The following is a 19930-nucleotide window of genomic DNA, read 5'->3' as shown; positions in this document are numbered from 1 at the left end:
TATAACTCAGGGAATTGCTTACGCATTATCCTGTTGGGTCAAAAATTTTGTTTTTCAAGAGAATGTGAAATGCATTGGGTTTTAAAAGCTCTCCCTTATATAACAGTTGCCAAAGGGCAGCCTATTCATTAGCCAAGATATAAAAGTAAAAAGACTGCTCCAAGGCCTTGAGGCAGCAGAGTTTCTTGAGCTGTGCTTCATAACAGCTGCCCTCCAAAGTCTGGTTAACATCATCTAAAATGCTCTTTAACAGAGGACTAGGATGACACACTTATTGTCACAGCATCCCCTCTTTGGACAGAAAGAAACATCTTCTGTTTCCAGAGCTCTCCTTTCCAGTGCTGAACTCTGACATACTGGGTTTGTCCTTTAGCTCAAAGTATTCACAGCAGGAAAATTTGCTCTTTTCTTCTTCAATATAACCTTCTGCTCTCCTTAGTCCTTGATAAACAATGGATGCTCAGACATTTATTGTAGCATGTACTGCTGGCCCTGCACAGTTCAGTCCTCTATGAAGAGGCTGCTTTGATCTTTTGAGGATCAGGGGCAGCCTTACAGAGTATTTATGCTTCAGGTTTACAGGACAGCAAGTAGGGAGCCAGTTCGAGGGAGCAAAGGGAGAGAATGTGTTCCCTCCTATCAGATGATTTTATTAATTTGCCCTAGAAATAATTAGTGCACACTGCAGTTTTTCCCTTAAATGCTGCTATAAAATGATATAATTTTCTAAAAAAAGAGAACTCTTCCTCTCTAAATTTGGTGTGTCATTTTCCAGTCTAGAAGTCCAGCAGAATAGCTGGACACCTGCATTTATTTCTTGCATACAGCCTGTTACCCTGCCACAGAGACATACCCTGTTCTCATTCCTGGGCTGGGTTATCCAGGCTACCTTCTAACTGCCCTTCACCTGTGATCTCAGCTTTTGAACCACTTCAGAGGAGCCATCAGCACACAGTTGTAGCTGTTCAGAGCAGTTACCATCACATGGTCACTCGGTTGTGTTTGTGATGTCTCTCAGCCAAGAGTGTCAGGTTGCAGGGGAAAGTACTGGCTGGGATGTCTACTGTAGATCAAGGTCTTGCCAAGGAAACCTGAATAAACCTTATAAAAATATTCTCTCCTTCCTATTTATCTTAGATTTCTGAAGTTTTAACTACTTAATTTATCAAACTTGATTTAAGTATTTACCTTGGATGCTGTTATACTTGATGGTTTTGAGCAAAGAAATAACTGATTCATAATGACAGTTGGATGCAAAAACTTGCAGTACCAGGAATTAAACTAAACAAACTCCTGATTTATTTATATTTTCAGCTGCTAGCAAAAGCTTAAATGGAGTGCTAGATGCAATTTTTTAAAAAATGCAATGCAAAAAAGAACTAAAGCAAAACAAAAAAAATCCACAGAAGAACTGAAGCAAAACAAAAAATCTACAAACGTACAGAAGACCATACCCACCTGCTCCACCCAAATACTCTGGAGGAGAAAAGGGAGAAGAGATTGAGCTGGCTGCTAATGCTAATGGCATTCATCTGATGCCTCCAGAGCATGTGAGTGGGGCCATCTCAGTTCAAGCTGCCTTTCTTCTTCTCCCACAGTGCCTCCTGCCAGGAGCATCCTGCCATGCAGCTGCCACCGCTGCTGGCCTCAGGACGGCTCTGCTTCGGTTTGAGGAAGCTGCTCACTAGGAGGAGGTGCCTACAGGAAGGCTGTGGAATGTATGCACCAAAGATGATGTTTACAAGTACAAACAACCTTGTAAATGGGTCCTGATGTCCTCAAAAGCAATCTACATTCATGGTGCTCAGCTGCTGACAAGCAGCTTGATTTTCAGAGCTATTGCCGTGACAGCAGAACAGACTTTTCCGGTATGAACAGGGCTATGACCACGATTTCACACATGTTGTCAGTTCATAGCTGTGCCTCTCAACTCTCTGCTATTAGACTAGAACAGCAGCCTACTCTTCAAGGCCTTTAAAACTCAAAACAGATTAAGACCAAAATTTACTGTAGCCCAAACTTAAGCACCTGCTTGTAGTGTAGCCTGTCGTGAGTTGTGATGTGGTCTGGGTACATGCATCTGTTGGGACAACGAACCTTTTCCTCTCTCTCTGAGCATAATGAAGAAAAAATGAGAAGTAACTTGTATCCCAACTCTCCCATTTGTTAAAACCAAAAAAGGGGGAAACAGCTGTCTCAGAAAACAGCAGCATTTATAAAGCACATTATATAGCTTTGTGCTTCAACAAAAGACCAGAAAATGAGATGAGGTGCTGTTTAATGCATTTCTGTGCAGCAGTGCACAGTTCATGACTTTAGAATTTTGAATTAGGAATGCAAAATTAGCAAGCCTGAAACTGTAGCTCTCACAAAACCCCATCAGAAAGTTGTTCCTGCATGATGCAAATGTAGAGAACAAGATATCTACTTTGTACCTATTTCTTTCTTATCTTGTGTAAAATGAACTTTCAGAATAAAACCTCAGCTGACCAGATGATAGAGAGGCAGAAGACACAGCTGTAGCTCTGAGTGGAAATGGGCCTTGAATGAAAATATCCATGAGCATCATATCTGCAGATCAATAAATTCAGCAGACTTGCTTCTTTCTCACCTCTACCTGCACAGGTAATCCCAAACTAATATTTTTTCTCAGTAAAATCTGGAGTTTTAGTCCAAATATTCAGTTGGTACCTGTGGCATTGATTTTACAGGAATCAGTAGTTTTTCTGTCATCTACACGTACAAGATCTAAAGCACTCTTCAGAAGCAGTAAAGCAGGGCCCATGGAATCATGCACTGTGCCACAGCGGAGGCTGGTCACTGTCACAGCCCTGCTTTGCTCACTCCGCTCGAGCACAGTGAGACTGTGTCCGTGTGGGGCTGTCCCTCTCCTGCTTTGCCCTCGAGCTGGGCTCTGCTTCCCTGGCAGGGCAGACAGCTCTTGCTGCTCCCTGGCACCCAGGATAGGGGGAAGGGGCAGGGAGCATGGGGACAGGGCTGGGCTGGGAGATGGAAACAGAAGGCTGTTGTGGAAAACAGATAGCTCTTCAAGTCAGTGAAATGCTGGAGCTTCCAAATCAGAGGAAAACCTAGAAAGCCGATAAAATTATTCAGATAGGAAGAGATCACAATTCAGTGACTGAGCAAAAGCTACAGAAGGAAGAGTCAGAGTCTTCAACAAACTGGACTGTGAAGATGAGAGCAGAGCTGTCTGTGAGGGGGCTGTGAGCCTTGCCTGCCCTGCACTGCCACAGAAAGAGTCTTTCCTCTGTGTGTGGAGCACAGCAAGGTGTTATTTGATAGTGGAAATGCCTTGCTCTCTTTGAAACAAGACATAACTCTTTATGGAATAATTTACTAATGCCATTTAAGAAATTGAATTCCTGTTCTGTGAGAATTTTATTTATGCTAAATCAATATATGAAGTCAGAATTTCATTTTATTGCTGAATAGAAATTATATTAAGAAAGCAGCCTAGAAAAAGGAAATACTTAATGATACTGAACTGTTTTAGTCTTGAAGTGGTTTCAGTGACATAATGATATATTAAAAATAATATCTTTAAATATTTGTGAAAATAGCAGGAGTAAAAGGAACTATAGTGCTAAACATAGAACAAGATATTGTTATTCTCAAAATGACATATTAACATTACAAAAATAGGATTAAAATGATTCATTATTCTTCAAGAAAAAATATTGAAAATTGACATTTTTTGCCAAATGTCTGCATTTGGCAAGAACACCATCTTCCAGAGGTAACTTTCTGTTGTCATTTTTTTACCATTTTTCTCTGCAGTTGAAGAACACACACACTGATTTCTATTGCAACATCAGGAGAGCTGACAAATACATATTTGGTAGCCTCTGATGCCAGTGCTGATTTAGTCTGGGACAACAGGAGTGCTCTGTAGCCATGCAGTCTCCTGTACCTCACCTGTAATTTACTTTTTTGCAAATTCATCTCTGAAAACCACTATTATAAAGACCACCAGTTGCACTGCCCCACAAAAAAGTTAGTACAGGATCACCATATCATCCCTGTTTCTCCAATTTTCCTTCCTTTAAGCCAAGCAGCTGCCAAATCAGCAGCTCATGGATGTCTGGCTGGGGATGGAATCTCACACTTGAGGCAATGAGAGATGCATGCACACACACATGCAAATATTCTCTGCGTCTGAACTGGAGCTTGGTCCTGGGGAGACACAAGCTCTGCAGTGCTGCATAAACAAATGCCATCTTCATTACCTCAAATGGCTCCATGTTACTGAAATGGAGCAAGCTGGATGCACTGCAGGAGGCTTGGAAGTGAGCAAAAGGCGTTTGAAGAGTTTCAGCACAGCCTGCCGGGAAGCTCTGAAAATACACAAGGGTCTCCCCAAGGGCTCTGTGGAGCACTGACATGTGCAAGCTCTGACTCCCAGCTGACTGCCAGGCAAGGTCAGGCTATCGGGAGGGTTCATCTCCAAAAGCAAAAATTTAAATCTGAGTGCTGAAACTGATCCAAAATAAACCTCTGTGTGTCAGTCACACTTACAGCTACGTTAGTACTGCCTGTCGTGACACTACAGATGTGGGATGGAAGAGACACACAGCTGTAAATAGATCTATGCCCATTCCTCTGAAAAAAAAAATATTACCTTAATTTTTAGAAAGTTTAGTAACATTATGCATTACTGATGCTGGAAATTCTTTGTCTGAGGACATAACTATTTAAAGCTAAAACTATTTTAAGCTATATTTTACTATAACTTGTAGTAAGTATCCTTCCTAAATTATTACTATAAAGAAGATCTTTGAGCATCAACTTGCACAGTACTTTTGTAATCATGTTCCTTCCTTTTGCACTGAAAACACAGATTGACTTGGCTTTTGTATAAAATATTCTCTGTTGCCGTACCTTTCAAATAATTGGATTATATTTATCCAAAGACTTGAGGTTTTTCTGAAGCAGAGCTGGTGTACATAGAAATGTTCTATATTCTGTAAGTGAAACTCCCTTTTCTTCTGTTGTAGTTCTCCCTAATCCAAAACCAGCACGTTGGTCCTTGGCAAACAGTTGCTTTATGTATGGAAAAATAGCTGTGGTACAGCTGTGTAGAGCCCTCAGGGAATTTCTGATTTTCTTTTAGAGGCAATCTGTAGAATGTACCATGTAAAAAAAAACCCTGGGCCTTTACAAAAGCAAGATTCCTTGTCAAAGAGATAAGCATTGATGCTGGAGAGTTCTTCTGAGGAATGTTAAATAACAGATACAACTTCTTGCTTAATGAAACACCTGTCTGGAGCCACCACGCACTTTACTTTCTTTGCTATCTCACACAAACAAACAGCTCACGATGACAGGATTTTTCTTCCCTTTGTAGCTCTTAGCTTCAGCACTTTTGTGGCTCAGACCCACCAGCCAGCACAGTTTGTGCCTCTCAATCAGGCAGCCAGCTTTCCTGGCTCGCACAAAGCCCAGAACGCACTGCCCGCCTCTCTCCCCCAGCAGCCCTCCTGCACAGGAGGTGTCCTCGGGGTAACAGGGAGCACAGGGCTGGGACAGGTGGGGACCCTCCAGGTCTGTCCTGACCCTCGGCTCCTGCGTGTGGCCACCAGCTCTGCCCAGCCCATCCGCTGGGGGCAAGAGGCAGAATGCCCTCCCTTTCCCAGTGCGAATGAGCTCCGTGGCACTGGAGCATGTGCTGTGGCAGCACCAGCCGGCTCGGAGTGGAGAGAGCGAGTTCGTGGACTCTGCACGAATGTGAGGGAAAGGAGCAGGCACAAAACATTCCCTCAGGAGCACAAATCCAGCACTGGGAGGTGGGGTGTGGGAGAGCAGCAGGGCTCCTGCCAGCTCCTGGAACCCTGACTGCCAGGGCTCTGTGTGCTGGCCCTGTTTTGTGTTGCATCATAATGAACAGCCTCTGAAAAGGCTTTAATATAACTGCCTTGTTCCTTACAGGAAACAGGAAAAAACTAAACAAAAGCACACACTCACAGTTCATTCCTTACTGCAGTTACCTGACTGAGCGGAATCTTGTGTAGATTCTGGGGTCCTTCCTCTCCCCCATCTTCCCACACCGATCCCACTAACACAGCACTGTAATTTTTACATACCCACCGTTATGTCAGCATCTACCCAGAAAATCGTGGGAGAAATTTAGTCCCTCTGGTCACATAAGCACTTGATTACCTTTATTTGTTGCTCAGAGTCCTCTCTCAGCTCATCTGTTGCTTAGTTGTTTTTATTCTGGACTTCAGATTCTAAACCATTCTCCAAGAGTGGTTTGCTCAGCTTGAGGCAGTGGTTGGCACGTTTTCTGTGTTTTGGCTGTACTTGATGAGATAAACATTTTTCATCTTACTTTGAGACTGTTTCTTAACTTTCAGGCTATGCAAAGCCAATGTGCTACACTATTGTTCTTGCCCTGACAGAGCCAAAGCAGTTCCTATCAAAGCTTTCTAGCTTGGGCTTCGTGTCTCACCTGTAAAATGTTTCACCGTGTTCCTGGGGAACATGAGAGTAATACTACAAGTGAATAAGCCAAGTAACTGGAGCATCCAGCAAAAGGACCACCTTCTACTGCTCTGTGTCACCACCTCATGGATGTTCAGGAAACAAAGGACAATAGAGAAGGCAAAAAAGCATCCCCGGCACACAGGGATTCCCAGAGTTCCTGGAAGCAATCAGAACTTCTAAACTGTGTTAAGACAGGCTCCTTCAATCATTGAACTGGGATTTAATAAGGTTTAATTCTACAATATGTTCTTTAATTTTAAAATAATTAAAAGCCAAGAGCTCAGTTTACCTCCTTGTGACTGTAAGGAACTTTACTGCAAAATTGGTTCACTCTAGGGCAATGAGGGCAGTTTCAGTGTAAAGCTCCATTTCTCTAATAATGAAGACATGCATGAAGGAAAATTTAACAGAGTTAAGGACTTCTCTTTCAAAGTACATGCACAAATCAAGAGTTAACTTGGCATTCTTCTCTTTTAAAATATACCAGCAAAAGAACATTGAAGTCATTCTAGAAAATAGTTAAACAAATCAAAATCATGCAAGGTTTTTACAGCCTAGGTGCTGCAGGAGCCTAAAAAAACATAGGAATCTTTTTTCAAGCAATGGAAGTATATGATTGTCCTCAGATTTAAACAAGAAAAGTTTGGTGTAATTTTTGATTTGGGAAACACTTTCAGTAATTTTTAAAAGTGTGACTAGTCTCTGTCTCCACAGCCTTACATTAGATAGCACTACTCACCTCTTAGTTTTTCTGTGTGAAAGAGAGGCTTTACAGTTGGCAAATCTTAAACAAAGGAAAATAAATTAATTGTTCTCTGACATGCAATGAACACCAGTGAACTAATCTGCATCCAAGGGTCTTCTTTTGATCTTCAGGGTATGCTAAATTTGCAATTTTGTTTTTAGTTCCTCTAAAAGTAGCCAAAAGATTTGGGGTCTACAGTATCTTTTAGATTATCTTCCCATGTAGTCCCTAGAGCTTTCCCTCCACACATGACCCCTTCAGCTTTGCTAGTTTATCACCTAACACAACTCCTTGCTGAAAAGGGAGTTCAGTTGACAGCCAAGGGGAATCCCCCTGCTCTGTCTCTGCTCGCTGCCACTTTCTGAAGCAAGACTGCCAGCAAGCACTTGTCTGAGCTGATAATTGTGAATGATATATTTGATCTAGGCTAACAGTGCAATTAAATCAGGGTTTTAACCAAGTGTGACTGTACATGTTGTTTAGACAGCTCTCTAAGTGATTTCAATTATGTTTTGTAATGAGAAATTAGGAATAAGCAGTGAATCTGTTGCGTGACTGTTCCTTTGATGGCTTCAAGCAAAATAAAATGAAGCCTCTTTCCTCTGTTCTGAGAGAGTCATGGCACTTACCTGTACACACAGTTTTAGAAGAATTAAATTATGTATTTTCCTACTGACATTTGTGAATTCTATCCATGTATGGGACAGCACAAGATTTTATACATTTACAAGTAAATGATCAGTTTGCATAGTACTAGAGAACAAAATATTTTCATCTTGTCAGCTATTAATTACCTTTTTTATTTGTTCTGAAAACAGCAGGCCAAAATCCAGCAAGAAATAGTAAAAATATCAAAATTGTAACATACAAAACATCATTATGAAAAAAAATATCCCGTACCAATTAAAATCTACAAGTAAAATTATCAAAGTATTTTCCAATTCTGAAAAGAGGTTGGAGGCATTAATGGAAGTAGTCCTTTAAATAAAAGTAAGCATAAGAAATAGATATGCAAGCACTCAGTATTTTAAGCTCTAGGAGTAAACAGGATGTGTTTTCCACCAGAACTGCTGCAATGATCAAATGCCGATCTCCAAACTCCTATTGGAGTATCAGATTAATATATGTGGAGCAATAAGGACACCTTGAGGACAGTTAGAAAAATGCAAAAATTTCTATTCTGCATTGATATGAGAGGATTTACACATCCTTTATAAGTCTGAATTCCTTGGAATTGCCACATGATGTAAATTATAAGCTCTTAAAACTGTTTGGCAAACCCCCACAAGTCCCAAGAGTATTATTAATGCTCTCATTAGTCCTGAAATACAAGAATATATGCTTGCCTATAGGTTCACTTACTTGCTAGTAGTTTTGAGGACAGACCTTAATCTTGTTATGAGTTGCTTTTTTCCTTGTTACAGAAATAAAAAATTTTGCTTTGCATGCCTCAGCATTGTATTACACTGTACATGTTCTTAAAAGTAAAAATATAAAAATAGTGAAGGTTTCTGAAGAAGTATTAAATGCAAATCTACACAAAAATTAAAATTCCACAGTTCTTTGTCACTCTCTACAAGTTTCAAGTATTCCTTTAAATTTGTACCTTTCAAAACCCAAAATAACTAAAATTTTCAAAAAAAAAAAAAAGTGGGAAGAGGAAGAGATCTTATACCTCCCATTTTGCTTAAGATTTTTTGCATGTGAAAAAGCACTTTCTTTTAGTCTAGCTCTCAGTTAGAACTGCAGTTGTGGGGCCATTTGTAAAGCCTTCTGTTCCCTTTGTGCTATCTGCAGCCTTCGAACCATCCTGTGTTTCAGGTTCCTCAGTTTCCTCTGGCTTTGGTGAGGCAAGATCAGTTGTGATCAAATCAGTTTCCTGATCTGATTTTCCTATTTCACTGCAAAATTCAACTTTATCTTCCTGCTGGCTGTTCTTTATTTGTCCATTCTGTACAGGGTAGGTACTGGCAATGGTGTCATACAGAAATTGGTATTGTTCCTTAAAAATAAAGAGAAGAAGTTAGTGTCAATGGAAGGCTCAGAGTCCAAGAATTAATCCATTCTTTCTTTTTTCTCTTACATTTTAGAAATGTAGCATATAGTTGGACAAGCAAGACTGCATATGAAGCACTTCCACAGTTTTTAGCATAGAGAGTGTTGCTCCTATGGTTTATTCTGACTTCATGTGTACATAACATCTCTGAAACTGCATCAGCTATTGCAAGTTGTCACTCAGTGCCCTTTTGGTTCATAAAGTACCAAAAATATGGTTTTTAGAGTACCTAATTTGTAAACAACATGTATTGTACTGAGTCTGGAAGGTCATGTAATAACCTGCCCATATCAATGTCACCCAGGTCTGGTTTGTGGTAACTGCACAGTGTGTGTCACAGCTCCTCTGGAGTGACTAAACAAAATAGTCAGTGGCTGCCAGCCTGCAAATGGAGCTCATCTCCCAGCTGCAGAAGGAACACTGCATGTACCTCATGAACCAGCTGCAGGAACAGCAATTTATGCAATTTGTAATTTGATACTACACACCCTTTGCAGTACAGAATTGCAGCTCTGGGTATCTCAGACTCCTTCATTCCTATCAGCAAGCGCCACTGCCCAAATGGTGGTGAGTGTGAATGTTCTAATTAGAATCAGTGCTCCCTGTACAGAAATTATACCCAAGGTTATGGGGATATTAGTGATCATGGTAATAATATCTTTTTTTTCCCTGTTAATTCATAAGATTTACTTACAAAGGTGGAGACCATTCCCAGCCTGGTGCGACGAAGTGATTTTACTACTTGGAAAACATCTATTACTTCTTCTATTTCTGCACTTTCCAAAAGGGTCATTAAAGCACAAAATACACCAGTCTGCTGTGATCCATCACTAGAAGATGATGCAAAATATACATGTAAATTTACAAAGTAAAATCAGAAGTCTTCTGACTAAGTGTTAGATATATTTTTAAAACTTTATACTGAATTATATTTCCACAGCATTTTTTACTGGACTGAAATTGTCACAATTAACATGTAGGATTCACACAGGACATAGTTTATCTAGAGACTACCTGGACCTGAAGTACTGCTTAAGGGGAAGAAGGATATCCAAATTTGAGCCTTACAGAGTCAACTACTGTTAGCAGGATTATCTTCTGGCTTAGATGGTATGCCAGGCTATTCCTGGAAATGGTCCTAGAAAAGTGCATTTGTATCCTGGAGTGAGAGATGATCCTAAAAACTCTACTGGATATTTACTAGTGCATCCTGCAAGTGCACTCTGACCTAGCATTTCCTCATAAAATAGGTGCACAAGCCAAAAGGAGCTGCTCATAGCACCTGCTCTGTGCCCCCACTTGCCCAAGAGAAGTGTGCTTTCTTTTCATCACTACAATCCAAAAGGCCAAGCTTGAGCAATTCAAGGAATCTTCTTGGGAGAGTTGAGTCTCCAGACACATGGAAAGGCTTGTGAGAAAAGGTAGGCATCCCAAAATTACAGTTGCTATGTATACCCAGAACTTAGAGCTAGGTGAATGTGTGTGCTGAATTCAGACCCACCAGCAGTGGACGAGCAGTGGGACACTGCGGGTTCTCCTGTTGTCCTCAGTGACTGGTCTGGCTGGAAGTTTTTGTTTAATGTTGAGAATCATGCTGACTAAATCTTTGGGGGTTTCTGGAACATCACAGCCACTCCACTGATGGTACTGATACTGATACACCTTCTGAGTGTCTTTTGTCTGGAAAACAGCAGTGGAGATGTGGTTATTGTTCAGGATAAAATACAGATTCACACAGTAAATCTGTTGTTGCTTATTAACAAAGGAAGAATTATATTCCTGAGGAACTGCAGGGTGATAGTTCTACCTCATGAATATGAGGTAGGTAGACATCCAAGCTTTGTTGAAAGTACAAAAGACAGCTGATCTCCTGAGACTCCCCTACCACAATCTCAGCAACTCACTAAATAGAAAACCTGAGATAATTTATAGCATTTCTCATGTTTGTCTAGAAGAGAAAAATATTTCCATTTCTTAGAGCAGGAGGTAACTGCAGTGGGAACTGTTTCTTCTCTTTCTTGAGGCTAAGTTTATAAATTTGTTTTTAAATTTAAAAACTCCTTGAAAACCATGTTTTGGAATTTGCATAGAAACTTTTACCTTCAGATGTGTAACATGAAATGCACGTATGGTATAGCTAGGACCAGAGTTGACATCTGCCATTTGAACTTCTATGCCATCATACATTTGCTTTCCTTCTCCCCAGTACTGTGCACAGAGTTCCTAAAATGGATAAAAATACAAGTCAGTGATTGCCACTCAAATCTCCTTTTGCTTTGCCTTCCATTTGCACTTAGAGACAGTACTGACTTTAAAGTAGGAGTTCCATTGTATTTTAAAATATAGCATCATACGCTTTTCCCTCAAAAATTCATTGGAAAGCAAATTAAGTAGGAAAATAATAGGGCAAAATATATTGGAAATGCAAATTCCTCATCCTATGGAAAACATCTGAGCAAAGGAATGAGAGAGTGCAGTGCAGTGTTTTGTTTGCATGTAGAGGATATTCAGTGTGTCAGTGTACAGACAATGCCCCTACCTGCTCTCCCTCCTTCAGCTCTGTCAGCATAACAACAACTTTGACTTTTCTTTGGAACACCATTTGCCAGAAGTCAGATATAGTTTCCTGCAGTGGTCCCTGTGTTGCAATCATGGCTTTTGGACCCCAGTAACCCTATAAAAGAAATATTTTTTTTCCTTCAATTCATTTGAAATGTCTTTGTCAAACAATAGATTTCATCATTTAAGGAGTACCCTGTGAAATAAATTAATGAACCTGGTTTTTTGTAGGGAAAACATGCCTATCACAGTAGGCATTAGTCTTACAGGAATTCTACTACACAAATGACACTAAGCTCAGTCCTCCTAAGAAGAATATCACTTCAGACTGACAACAAGATATATTGATACTGCAGTGGCTGAGATCTCACCCTGCCATTTTTTGAAAAGCATATTTTTAAGGGGTAACACATTCAGTTTTACACAGCCATTTAATTTTACCACTAAGAAATTGTGTTTGTACCACACAAAGTTGGTGCACCAGTCAGTTCACACTGAGCTTCCTACAAATAAAGATACATTTACCCTGAATAGGTAACCTAACTGTGCAGCATTTCAAAGGATTCAGATAAATGAAATCTATCTAGTAATTCCATTAAAATCAGTTGCTTCATTTATGACCAATAACTGTTCTTCTTCAGATATATAATGATATCAAAAAATTGTTGGCTCAAATTTTCACTGGTAGGGTTTGATCCATGTGAATAACTATAGTCACATTTCACTAACAGGGACAGTATTAATCTGGTTCCACCTGTAGACAGATGCCCACTAATGAAAATATATGTTATCATGAAGCCAGCTGAAGGCTAATGGTTTTAAACATAGATGGGATTTGCCAATCAGCCATCAGTTCTGTCTCCCTTATTTAACTAAATTCTTTTCTATTGTGATGCCAACAAGAGAACAAGAGTTGTAGCTGAAAGCTTGTGAAATGCCTAGAGTGGATCCTCTAAATACATACAGTTATGAAGGAAGCATTGATGTATTTGCTGGATTCCTCACAGTCACTGTCCTCATCCGAGGACTCATCTGAATCATGCTCACCCTCCTTACTGCAATCCTCTTCGTGCCTGATGGGCACTCGGTTAAAGTCATCTGTGTGAGACAAAGTGTCACTGTCACAGCACACGGCCCCTGGGTATGGCATTTGTGGAGGCAAGGGAATAGAAAAGGCCAGTCCTTTCACAATAGACTGCAGAACCAAGGCCACCTTGTTTGAAATAAACACTCCCAGTAATTCACATTGGCAAAAACTCATATCTTCTTTTTTAATCACTATAAGAAGTTTAGAATTTTACAGTGTTCAGAAAACTAATCAAATACTACTCTATAAGGTGATTTGCTCATTTAAAAAAAATTCTAATAGAAGAAAACAGATAGAATAAGCCAAGGTGGGATAAAATAAGGCAATGGAAAATACTTACAAGGAATTATGTTGGCATTCCTATTTTTGCTTTTATTTTCATCCCGATTCCCAGTGTTCTGTGTCCGCCACCCCTTATAGGAAGGCAGTCGCTGAAGAAAGAGGATATTTGATACTATGCTTGATTAAAATGGTTCTTGAGATCATTGTCTCCTCAGGACTCTCACACCCAGTCTTCATCTTGCAGTACCTCTCTCCTTACTTTAGTTCTTTAAACTTTGGTAACATCTGAACTACCATTTAAAAATGCCTGCTACACCATGTACAATGGCACAGGAAATCATGAACAGAGACAGAAGTAATCATTCTGTGAGCTCCATCTTTCTTAAAAATATTAACACCAAAGCAGAAATAAAACTTCATTAGCATACAGCTTTTTTTCATGAAGGTAAAGAAACTTTCTGTGCCAGAGAAATAAAATAGCACCTATGGTATCTCTCTAGCTCATGACTAATGTGCAAGGCAATTTTTAACACAAGTGGGAAGGAAGGGCAACTGGAATGCAAAGCTTATTTACCTGGAACTCTGCCTCCAGCAGAGAAGGCTCACTCGGGTGGTCTTTTCTTTTCAGATTGTTAAGGGAGGAATGCAGTTCTGAGAGACTGATCTCCGTTTCTCCGTACTGATTGTATTCCACCAGTGCTTGATGAATAAGGATGTACTGTGACTGGTGTTTCACATTTGAAGAGTTTAAACATGATGTTATTAAAGAGTAAAAAAAAAAAAAAAATCACTTTTTAAAATCATTATTAAAAGTGATTACTCCTGTGATAATATCATTAGTGTTATTAATATTAAGCATTAACATTAAAAAGATATCAAATTCAAGTGTTAAAACTTTAAAATGCTGAAGTAAGTTAAAAACATGCGATGCATCAGTCCATAACTTTTGTTGTACTCAACTCATATGAAAATTGCACTTGGGCAGATGTATTTTAGACTTTTAAAAATCCAGTTTGACTCTGCAAGCTCAGTTTTGCATTTATTAATTGTATGCCAAAAAGCCGTTCTCCTTGGCTTCCTCATCTAAATTCTGAACTTAAAAAGTTGAAGTTTCTAAAATCAAATAATTAAGTTGGAAGATTTTTTCCCTTTTAATACTTTTCAGAGCTGTATTTTCTATGAACAGCTTCAACTGAACTGAGCTATGCACTTGTGAGAAATACTGCTGAAGCAGAAAAAGCCCTAAAACAGGAGAGTTGTGACAGGAGTTTCAGGGAGATACCTCTACTTGGACCATGAGGCATCGCTGCCGACGCAGTTTCACAATGTAGCCATAAACATCCACTCTGCCTTCTGCGTCCAGCCCCTCCAACATGGCATCGATTCCTATGTACGTCCCAGTGCGCCCAACGCCGGCACTGCCATGCACAAAGGGACTTGCTTATCGACAGGCAATGGCATTAATTGGCAACACAAACAAGGATGAGGTTGCATTTTTAGTATCTTTTAGTGAAAGCAAGGCCAACATGGCCAAATATGGTGTTTATAGCCAGAGCAGCCCAGCATTGATCTGGCTGTTTCTCAAAAGTCTGTGTATCCTCAGGTCTTATCAACCTTTCATATCCTTCAGAAAAGAGGTCTTGTGTATCTTTTGTTGCCTCATTTTAAAGTGTTTAAGTCACAAAATCTAGGATCAAACAAAGACTTTTGCCAGATCCCTTTTCTGAATAGCTTCATTTCAGTCATTTAACATTACCAAATTTTTTAAAGAATAATATATATTTACCTGCAATGAACCACAATCGGACCACTAAAAAAATTGCTGAGGGTGTTAACTCTGCGTCGGAGTTTGAGAAGGAGATGTGGATCCTCAGGGACTCCATGGTCTGGCCAGCTTGTGAATTGGATATGAGTGACATCTCTTCCAGCTGTCCTTTCTCTTCCCTAGAAAAAGTGAAGTGTGGTTTTTAATATATATCAATCTATATATAAATTAGTATGTGTATACAGATGTATATATAAGTCTAAGTGACTAGATTAAAGCCCAAAGCACCTAAGTCTTGAGTGGACTTTGGTATGTTGCTGTTAGACTAAAAAAGAGGACATAAATTTTGATAACCATTATTATAAAACCAAATGAGAAAACCCCCTCAATGACATTCTTTTACTGGCCAAGATTTATATGGCTGTACAGGCATTTTTCCACTAATTAACCTCAAAATTCTTACTCATAGTTGAGTTATCCAGTTATGCCAGAGCTATTCATATAGTTGTTTGCCATCGTTTCAGTATTTATACATCACTATTCTACCAGGACTGCAGAAGTCTCCACTTGCCACAGACCACTCCACAATTCCCCAACCAATATCCATTTTATCTTTATTGATATGATGTCAGCTGAACAAAGAGCAGATAGTTCTAAAAATATCAGCCTCAACCTGCTGCAATCACTCATTTCTAACGTCAGATTCCTTAAGGGACAGAGCAATGTCTTTATAAATAGGCAATTTTTAACATCCTGATCTGCTCACTGACCACAGCTTTCTTATAATCAGACCACTTCCTGAGTAAATTTTAATGCAATATGAGACAGCAGAATAGGAATTTCCAGCTGTAATCACAAATCAAGATGGGCGGATTCTGTTTCTTTGCTGAAGACCTGCCAGCAGATTTACTCTTGAGTCTGAACGCTTTTAGCTATAATTTAGGCTCCATTTATTATCATTGACATATTTTTGCAAAGGGCCTGAGCTGAGCATTTAGCCTTTGATGGCAAATTTTGTTCTCAGTTACACATAGGGCAACTAATGTGAATTCAGATGTGTGAAAGAGAGCAATTAAGCAGCCTTAATGACTTTGCACATTTCTAAATGGTGATTTTAAAACACTTATATTTATAAACACACTTGAGATTACCAGAATTTGTGATTGTCCCACTGTACAATTATCAGAAGGGTAGATAATGGTTACCAATGAGTCACACTGATTTTAGTTGCAGAGGGTTATGCTGAGATACACACAAAGCAGCAATTTTTTTGTGTTAGAGAACAAACTAAATAAATAAAGACATTGCAATGTATGTATTAACGTTTTACCACTTAGCAACATATTAACAGTATAATCCTAAATGTAGGTTCCAGAGGATTAAGGAAAAATACCTTTTGAAGTTGGGAAATATATATCTAACTCATATTTCTTGCAAAAAAATGACACGTACATCTAAATTTTCCGTTAAGCTATATGATGCTTAGGAAAGACAGCACAGCATCTTCCATTGAGAGCTGACTCTTCTCTCTTAAAATACAGACTCCAAATAGACACTCCAGTTCCAGTCAGTCTCACACTTTTGAATCAACTTACATTTGTGATGTGCAGTTTCTGAATGACATAGTCTGGACACGTTTTACTTTCATAGATCTTCACAATGATGTCCCCATACGTTGCAGTCCCATTCTCCATTGATGGCCAGTACTGAGCACATTTGTTCTGTGAAGAGATGAAGTTAAGCAAGCAGCCCAGCAGTGAAGTAGCAGTGAACTGAGAGCTAGAAAAATGCCTAATTTAAAGTAGATGGCAACTCAGTATAGCTTTTCCAACTTTTCAATTCCAAATATCCAACAACTCAGGTCTCTGACCTGAAATTTATGGCCATGGAATTTAACTTCACATGCATAGTGGGGAAAAAAAATCCTGTACACTAGTTGAAACAATGAAGAGTGACAGCTACTGTTGCCTGATGGCTGGAGAAATGTTTGCAGCTACTTCCATGCCTTGTTTTTCAGTCTTCAATGAGGGCTGTTGCTCCTGCCTGCCTGTAACATCAGATTGGGTGTGCTGTAAATTTGCAGCCTGTCAACATCTTTAACTGCAGCTAAAACAGCAGCTCCCCTTCTTCCTGCTGTACCTGGAATAAGGAACAAAAGCAGGCCAGAAGCACCCAACCTTCCACCTAAAAAAAGGCAACAGAGGTAAAATAATCTTTCTAGGATCTACTGAGGACACTGCCAGGTTATCAGAATGGACAGGAGAAAAATAGAAACCATACCTTTTCTGACAGATCTATGAGGAGCTACAGTTCTACCTATTCTGGATTAATTAGCTGTAATTTGGAAGCTCACCCTCTGCTATGTATTGCTGTGACTAAAGTGATATTTTCTGGTAAGACTGGTAACTCATAAGGCAACACTGTTTTGGCATGCTTTCCAACACAGGTTCTGCCACAATGAGAGAACAGTGAAGAATGAAAAAATAAAAGTACTTAAGAAGAGTATGTAATTCAGCACAGCACAGCAATCCACTCAGTTTTCAGAAAAAAGAAAGATGGAAAGATAGAAGGAGGGAAGGACGGATATTTCTCACCCTCTTTCCTTCCTCACAGCGAGTCACCATGACAATAATGGTTGCCTTCTGTTCCCAGATCATTCTCCAGAAATCATCTGTGGTTTCATCCTTGGGGCCTAGAAGGAGATAATTTAAGGGACTTTTTCAGAGTGCAGCCACATGGAAAAACACCTGCATGCTTATCCAGGCAATCTGAAGAGCTAACTAGAGATCATGCAAGCAATAGCCATACACTTGATTTCATTATGGCTGCTGCCATTAGGCTATAAGATTTAAAAACTCTCATCTGTATCTTTAGTGCATAGCTATGAAATATGAAAACTTTTGGTGTAAAACTATACAACATGAGTAATCTGTCTTTGAAGTACGATTTATTAATTGTCACTAAATTCCCTAAGCAAAAACTCATTGACAACTTTGTCATATTAAATGTGGAAATGTCAGATTTTCATTTTACCTTTAAGCTTACTAATAGGATTTTACTACTCTAAAAAATGGGTGAATAAAGAAAGCATATTCTTTTAAGATTATAAATTACCTTGTGCAGCAATATATTTTCTTGGTTCTTTGAAGCCCTGTGAAAAGTACATTGTTATTAACTTTTAGATAGAAAGCATGAACAATCTAAAAGATTTAACTTAAAAATAAACTTTAAAAATAAATTCAATATGCAACAATTCAATTATACCAAATACATTACAAAGGTGAAAGCAACCCCAATGGAAATCCTCCAAGGTGCTGATGCTTTAAATGCACAGACTGCAAGATTTCTTCCATAGTGTCTGAGACTTTTTTAATTAAAAATCACTCACATCAATGTAACTTGCATTGATATAGTCTGATCCTGGATCTCCTGGCATCTCTGAGAGCTCAACACGGTTATGGTCATCTGTTTAAATAATTTAAACCAAAATAATTATATTATCTCAAGGCAGAGACAAATCAAACATATATAAAACATGCCAAAATTATTACAAATACTCACATGGAAGAATATCAATGTAACGGTTTTTGTTCTGATTATGGCTCTTTTTGGCCTCCTTTATAGAAAATTTACTGAAGACTCTAGGAATACTCTGTAAAATACCAAATTAATTTTATTAGTTAAGCCTCGATTTAAAATAGTCAAATGAATATGGAAATCATTTGGAATTACTGCATCTGGAAGGTAACATACTGCATAAGATATTACTTCATATATTTCTTATATCAAAAGTTAAAAAAAATCTTCTCCTTAATATAGTTAGCATATATCTCCACAATTACATATTATTTATATCCCCATGGCTATGCAGTAAGACAAAGTTTAAAAGTATGTATTAAAAGGTACTTTAGGATGAAAAGTATTTAGACTACATACTTTATACTTTCGCTGAACACCTTCAGGAAAAAAAAGTATTTTCATCTTAAAATGGGGAGAGATTGGTAGCAAAATTAACTGAGGACCATTTGACCTTAGATGAGAATCCACTCAATTTTCTAGATTATTTATTTATTTATTTCTAACTAGTACATGTATTTCAAACATGCTCCTGGATGGAATTCTTCCAACCACCTGGATAAAAACCTGTGTTATATTTTGAGTGAAGGGCAAACCTGAAATTCTTCCAAGAAGAGCCTCCCTTCATCTGCAATCTTCCTCTTGTATGTGTCCAGCAATAGCTCTGAGGGTATTGGCTCTATGTTGAGAAGTTGCTTGTCATCATCTTTAACTGTGTAAATAAGTCAAATGTTTATTGTTACTGAGATTGAAAATGTCCATCACACTTCAGTAAATGTGATTCTAAAACTGCCAGATAAATTAACAAAAGAACTAAACTCTTTTAACTTGGTGTATTTATTTTTATAAAACTGGTGTTTGCCTGAGCCAGCTGTGAGCAAACAGGCTGTGGGAATAAGAGAACTTTTCCAGCTCTGCTGCCTGACTGGAGACACCTCTGGAGGAGGCCACACGCAGGGACAGCACATCAACACTTTTGCACAGAGTGGTGTCACTTTCAGGGCACAGCAACTGCCTCAACACCCACAGAAGTTACACAGCCTTGCCTTCTGCTTCAGTTCTGGTCAGTTATTGTCAGTGATTAAAATATAACAATATGTATCACCTAACTTCTTTCCACATTTTCTCTGGTTTATGTTCTGAGTTGCAATAATCTGCAATATCATCCTGAATGAAAAAATAACAATTGAACAAGTTTTAACACCTCTTACTAGACATATATTAAATTTTCATTTACATTGAAAAGTTGTATCTAAGCAAATGGATTTGAATTTCAACACAGTCCTACTTCCCATTTAATGTAGTTTGTTTCTGTGAATTTTAGTGTTCTAAATTTTTGTTTTTCATGAAGCTTTC

At 38.9% G+C, this 19930-nt stretch overlaps 1 protein-coding gene across 5 annotated transcripts in view; it reads right to left on the bottom strand.

The window, feature by feature from the left end:
- Window positions 1-8060: 8060 nt before the first annotated feature.
- The window catches only part of PTPRC (protein tyrosine phosphatase receptor type C), a 64476-nt gene continuing 52606 nt past the window's right edge, over window positions 8061-19930 (bottom strand). For all 5 annotated transcript variants that reach the window (XM_053985532.1, XM_053985535.1, XM_053985536.1 and 2 more), the window contains 16 exons: window positions 19171-19286; window positions 18560-18650; window positions 18387-18463; window positions 18113-18149; window positions 17593-17690; window positions 16594-16719; window positions 15020-15177; window positions 14516-14651; window positions 13808-13957; window positions 13292-13382; window positions 12829-12962; window positions 11845-11979; window positions 11406-11528; window positions 10807-10985; window positions 10000-10135; window positions 8061-9251 (listed from right to left, as the gene is read on the bottom strand). In XM_053985532.1, coding sequence (XP_053841507.1) covers window positions 8976-9251; window positions 10000-10135; window positions 10807-10985; window positions 11406-11528; window positions 11845-11979; window positions 12829-12962; window positions 13292-13382; window positions 13808-13957; window positions 14516-14651; window positions 15020-15177; window positions 16594-16719; window positions 17593-17690; window positions 18113-18149; window positions 18387-18463; window positions 18560-18650; window positions 19171-19286 — 2063 coding nt within the window. In that variant the 3' untranslated portion in view covers window positions 8061-8975. The remainder of the gene's footprint in view (window positions 9252-9999; window positions 10136-10806; window positions 10986-11405; window positions 11529-11844; window positions 11980-12828; window positions 12963-13291; window positions 13383-13807; window positions 13958-14515; window positions 14652-15019; window positions 15178-16593; window positions 16720-17592; window positions 17691-18112; window positions 18150-18386; window positions 18464-18559; window positions 18651-19170; window positions 19287-19930) is intronic.

Source organism: Vidua macroura, chromosome 9 (genome assembly GCF_024509145.1).
Source record: "Vidua macroura isolate BioBank_ID:100142 chromosome 9, ASM2450914v1, whole genome shotgun sequence".
In the NCBI taxonomy this organism is placed as follows: Eukaryota; Metazoa; Chordata; class Aves; order Passeriformes; family Viduidae; genus Vidua; species Vidua macroura.
Note: the sequence above shows the minus strand (reverse complement) of the source record. Positions and strands in the feature narration are given on the sequence as shown.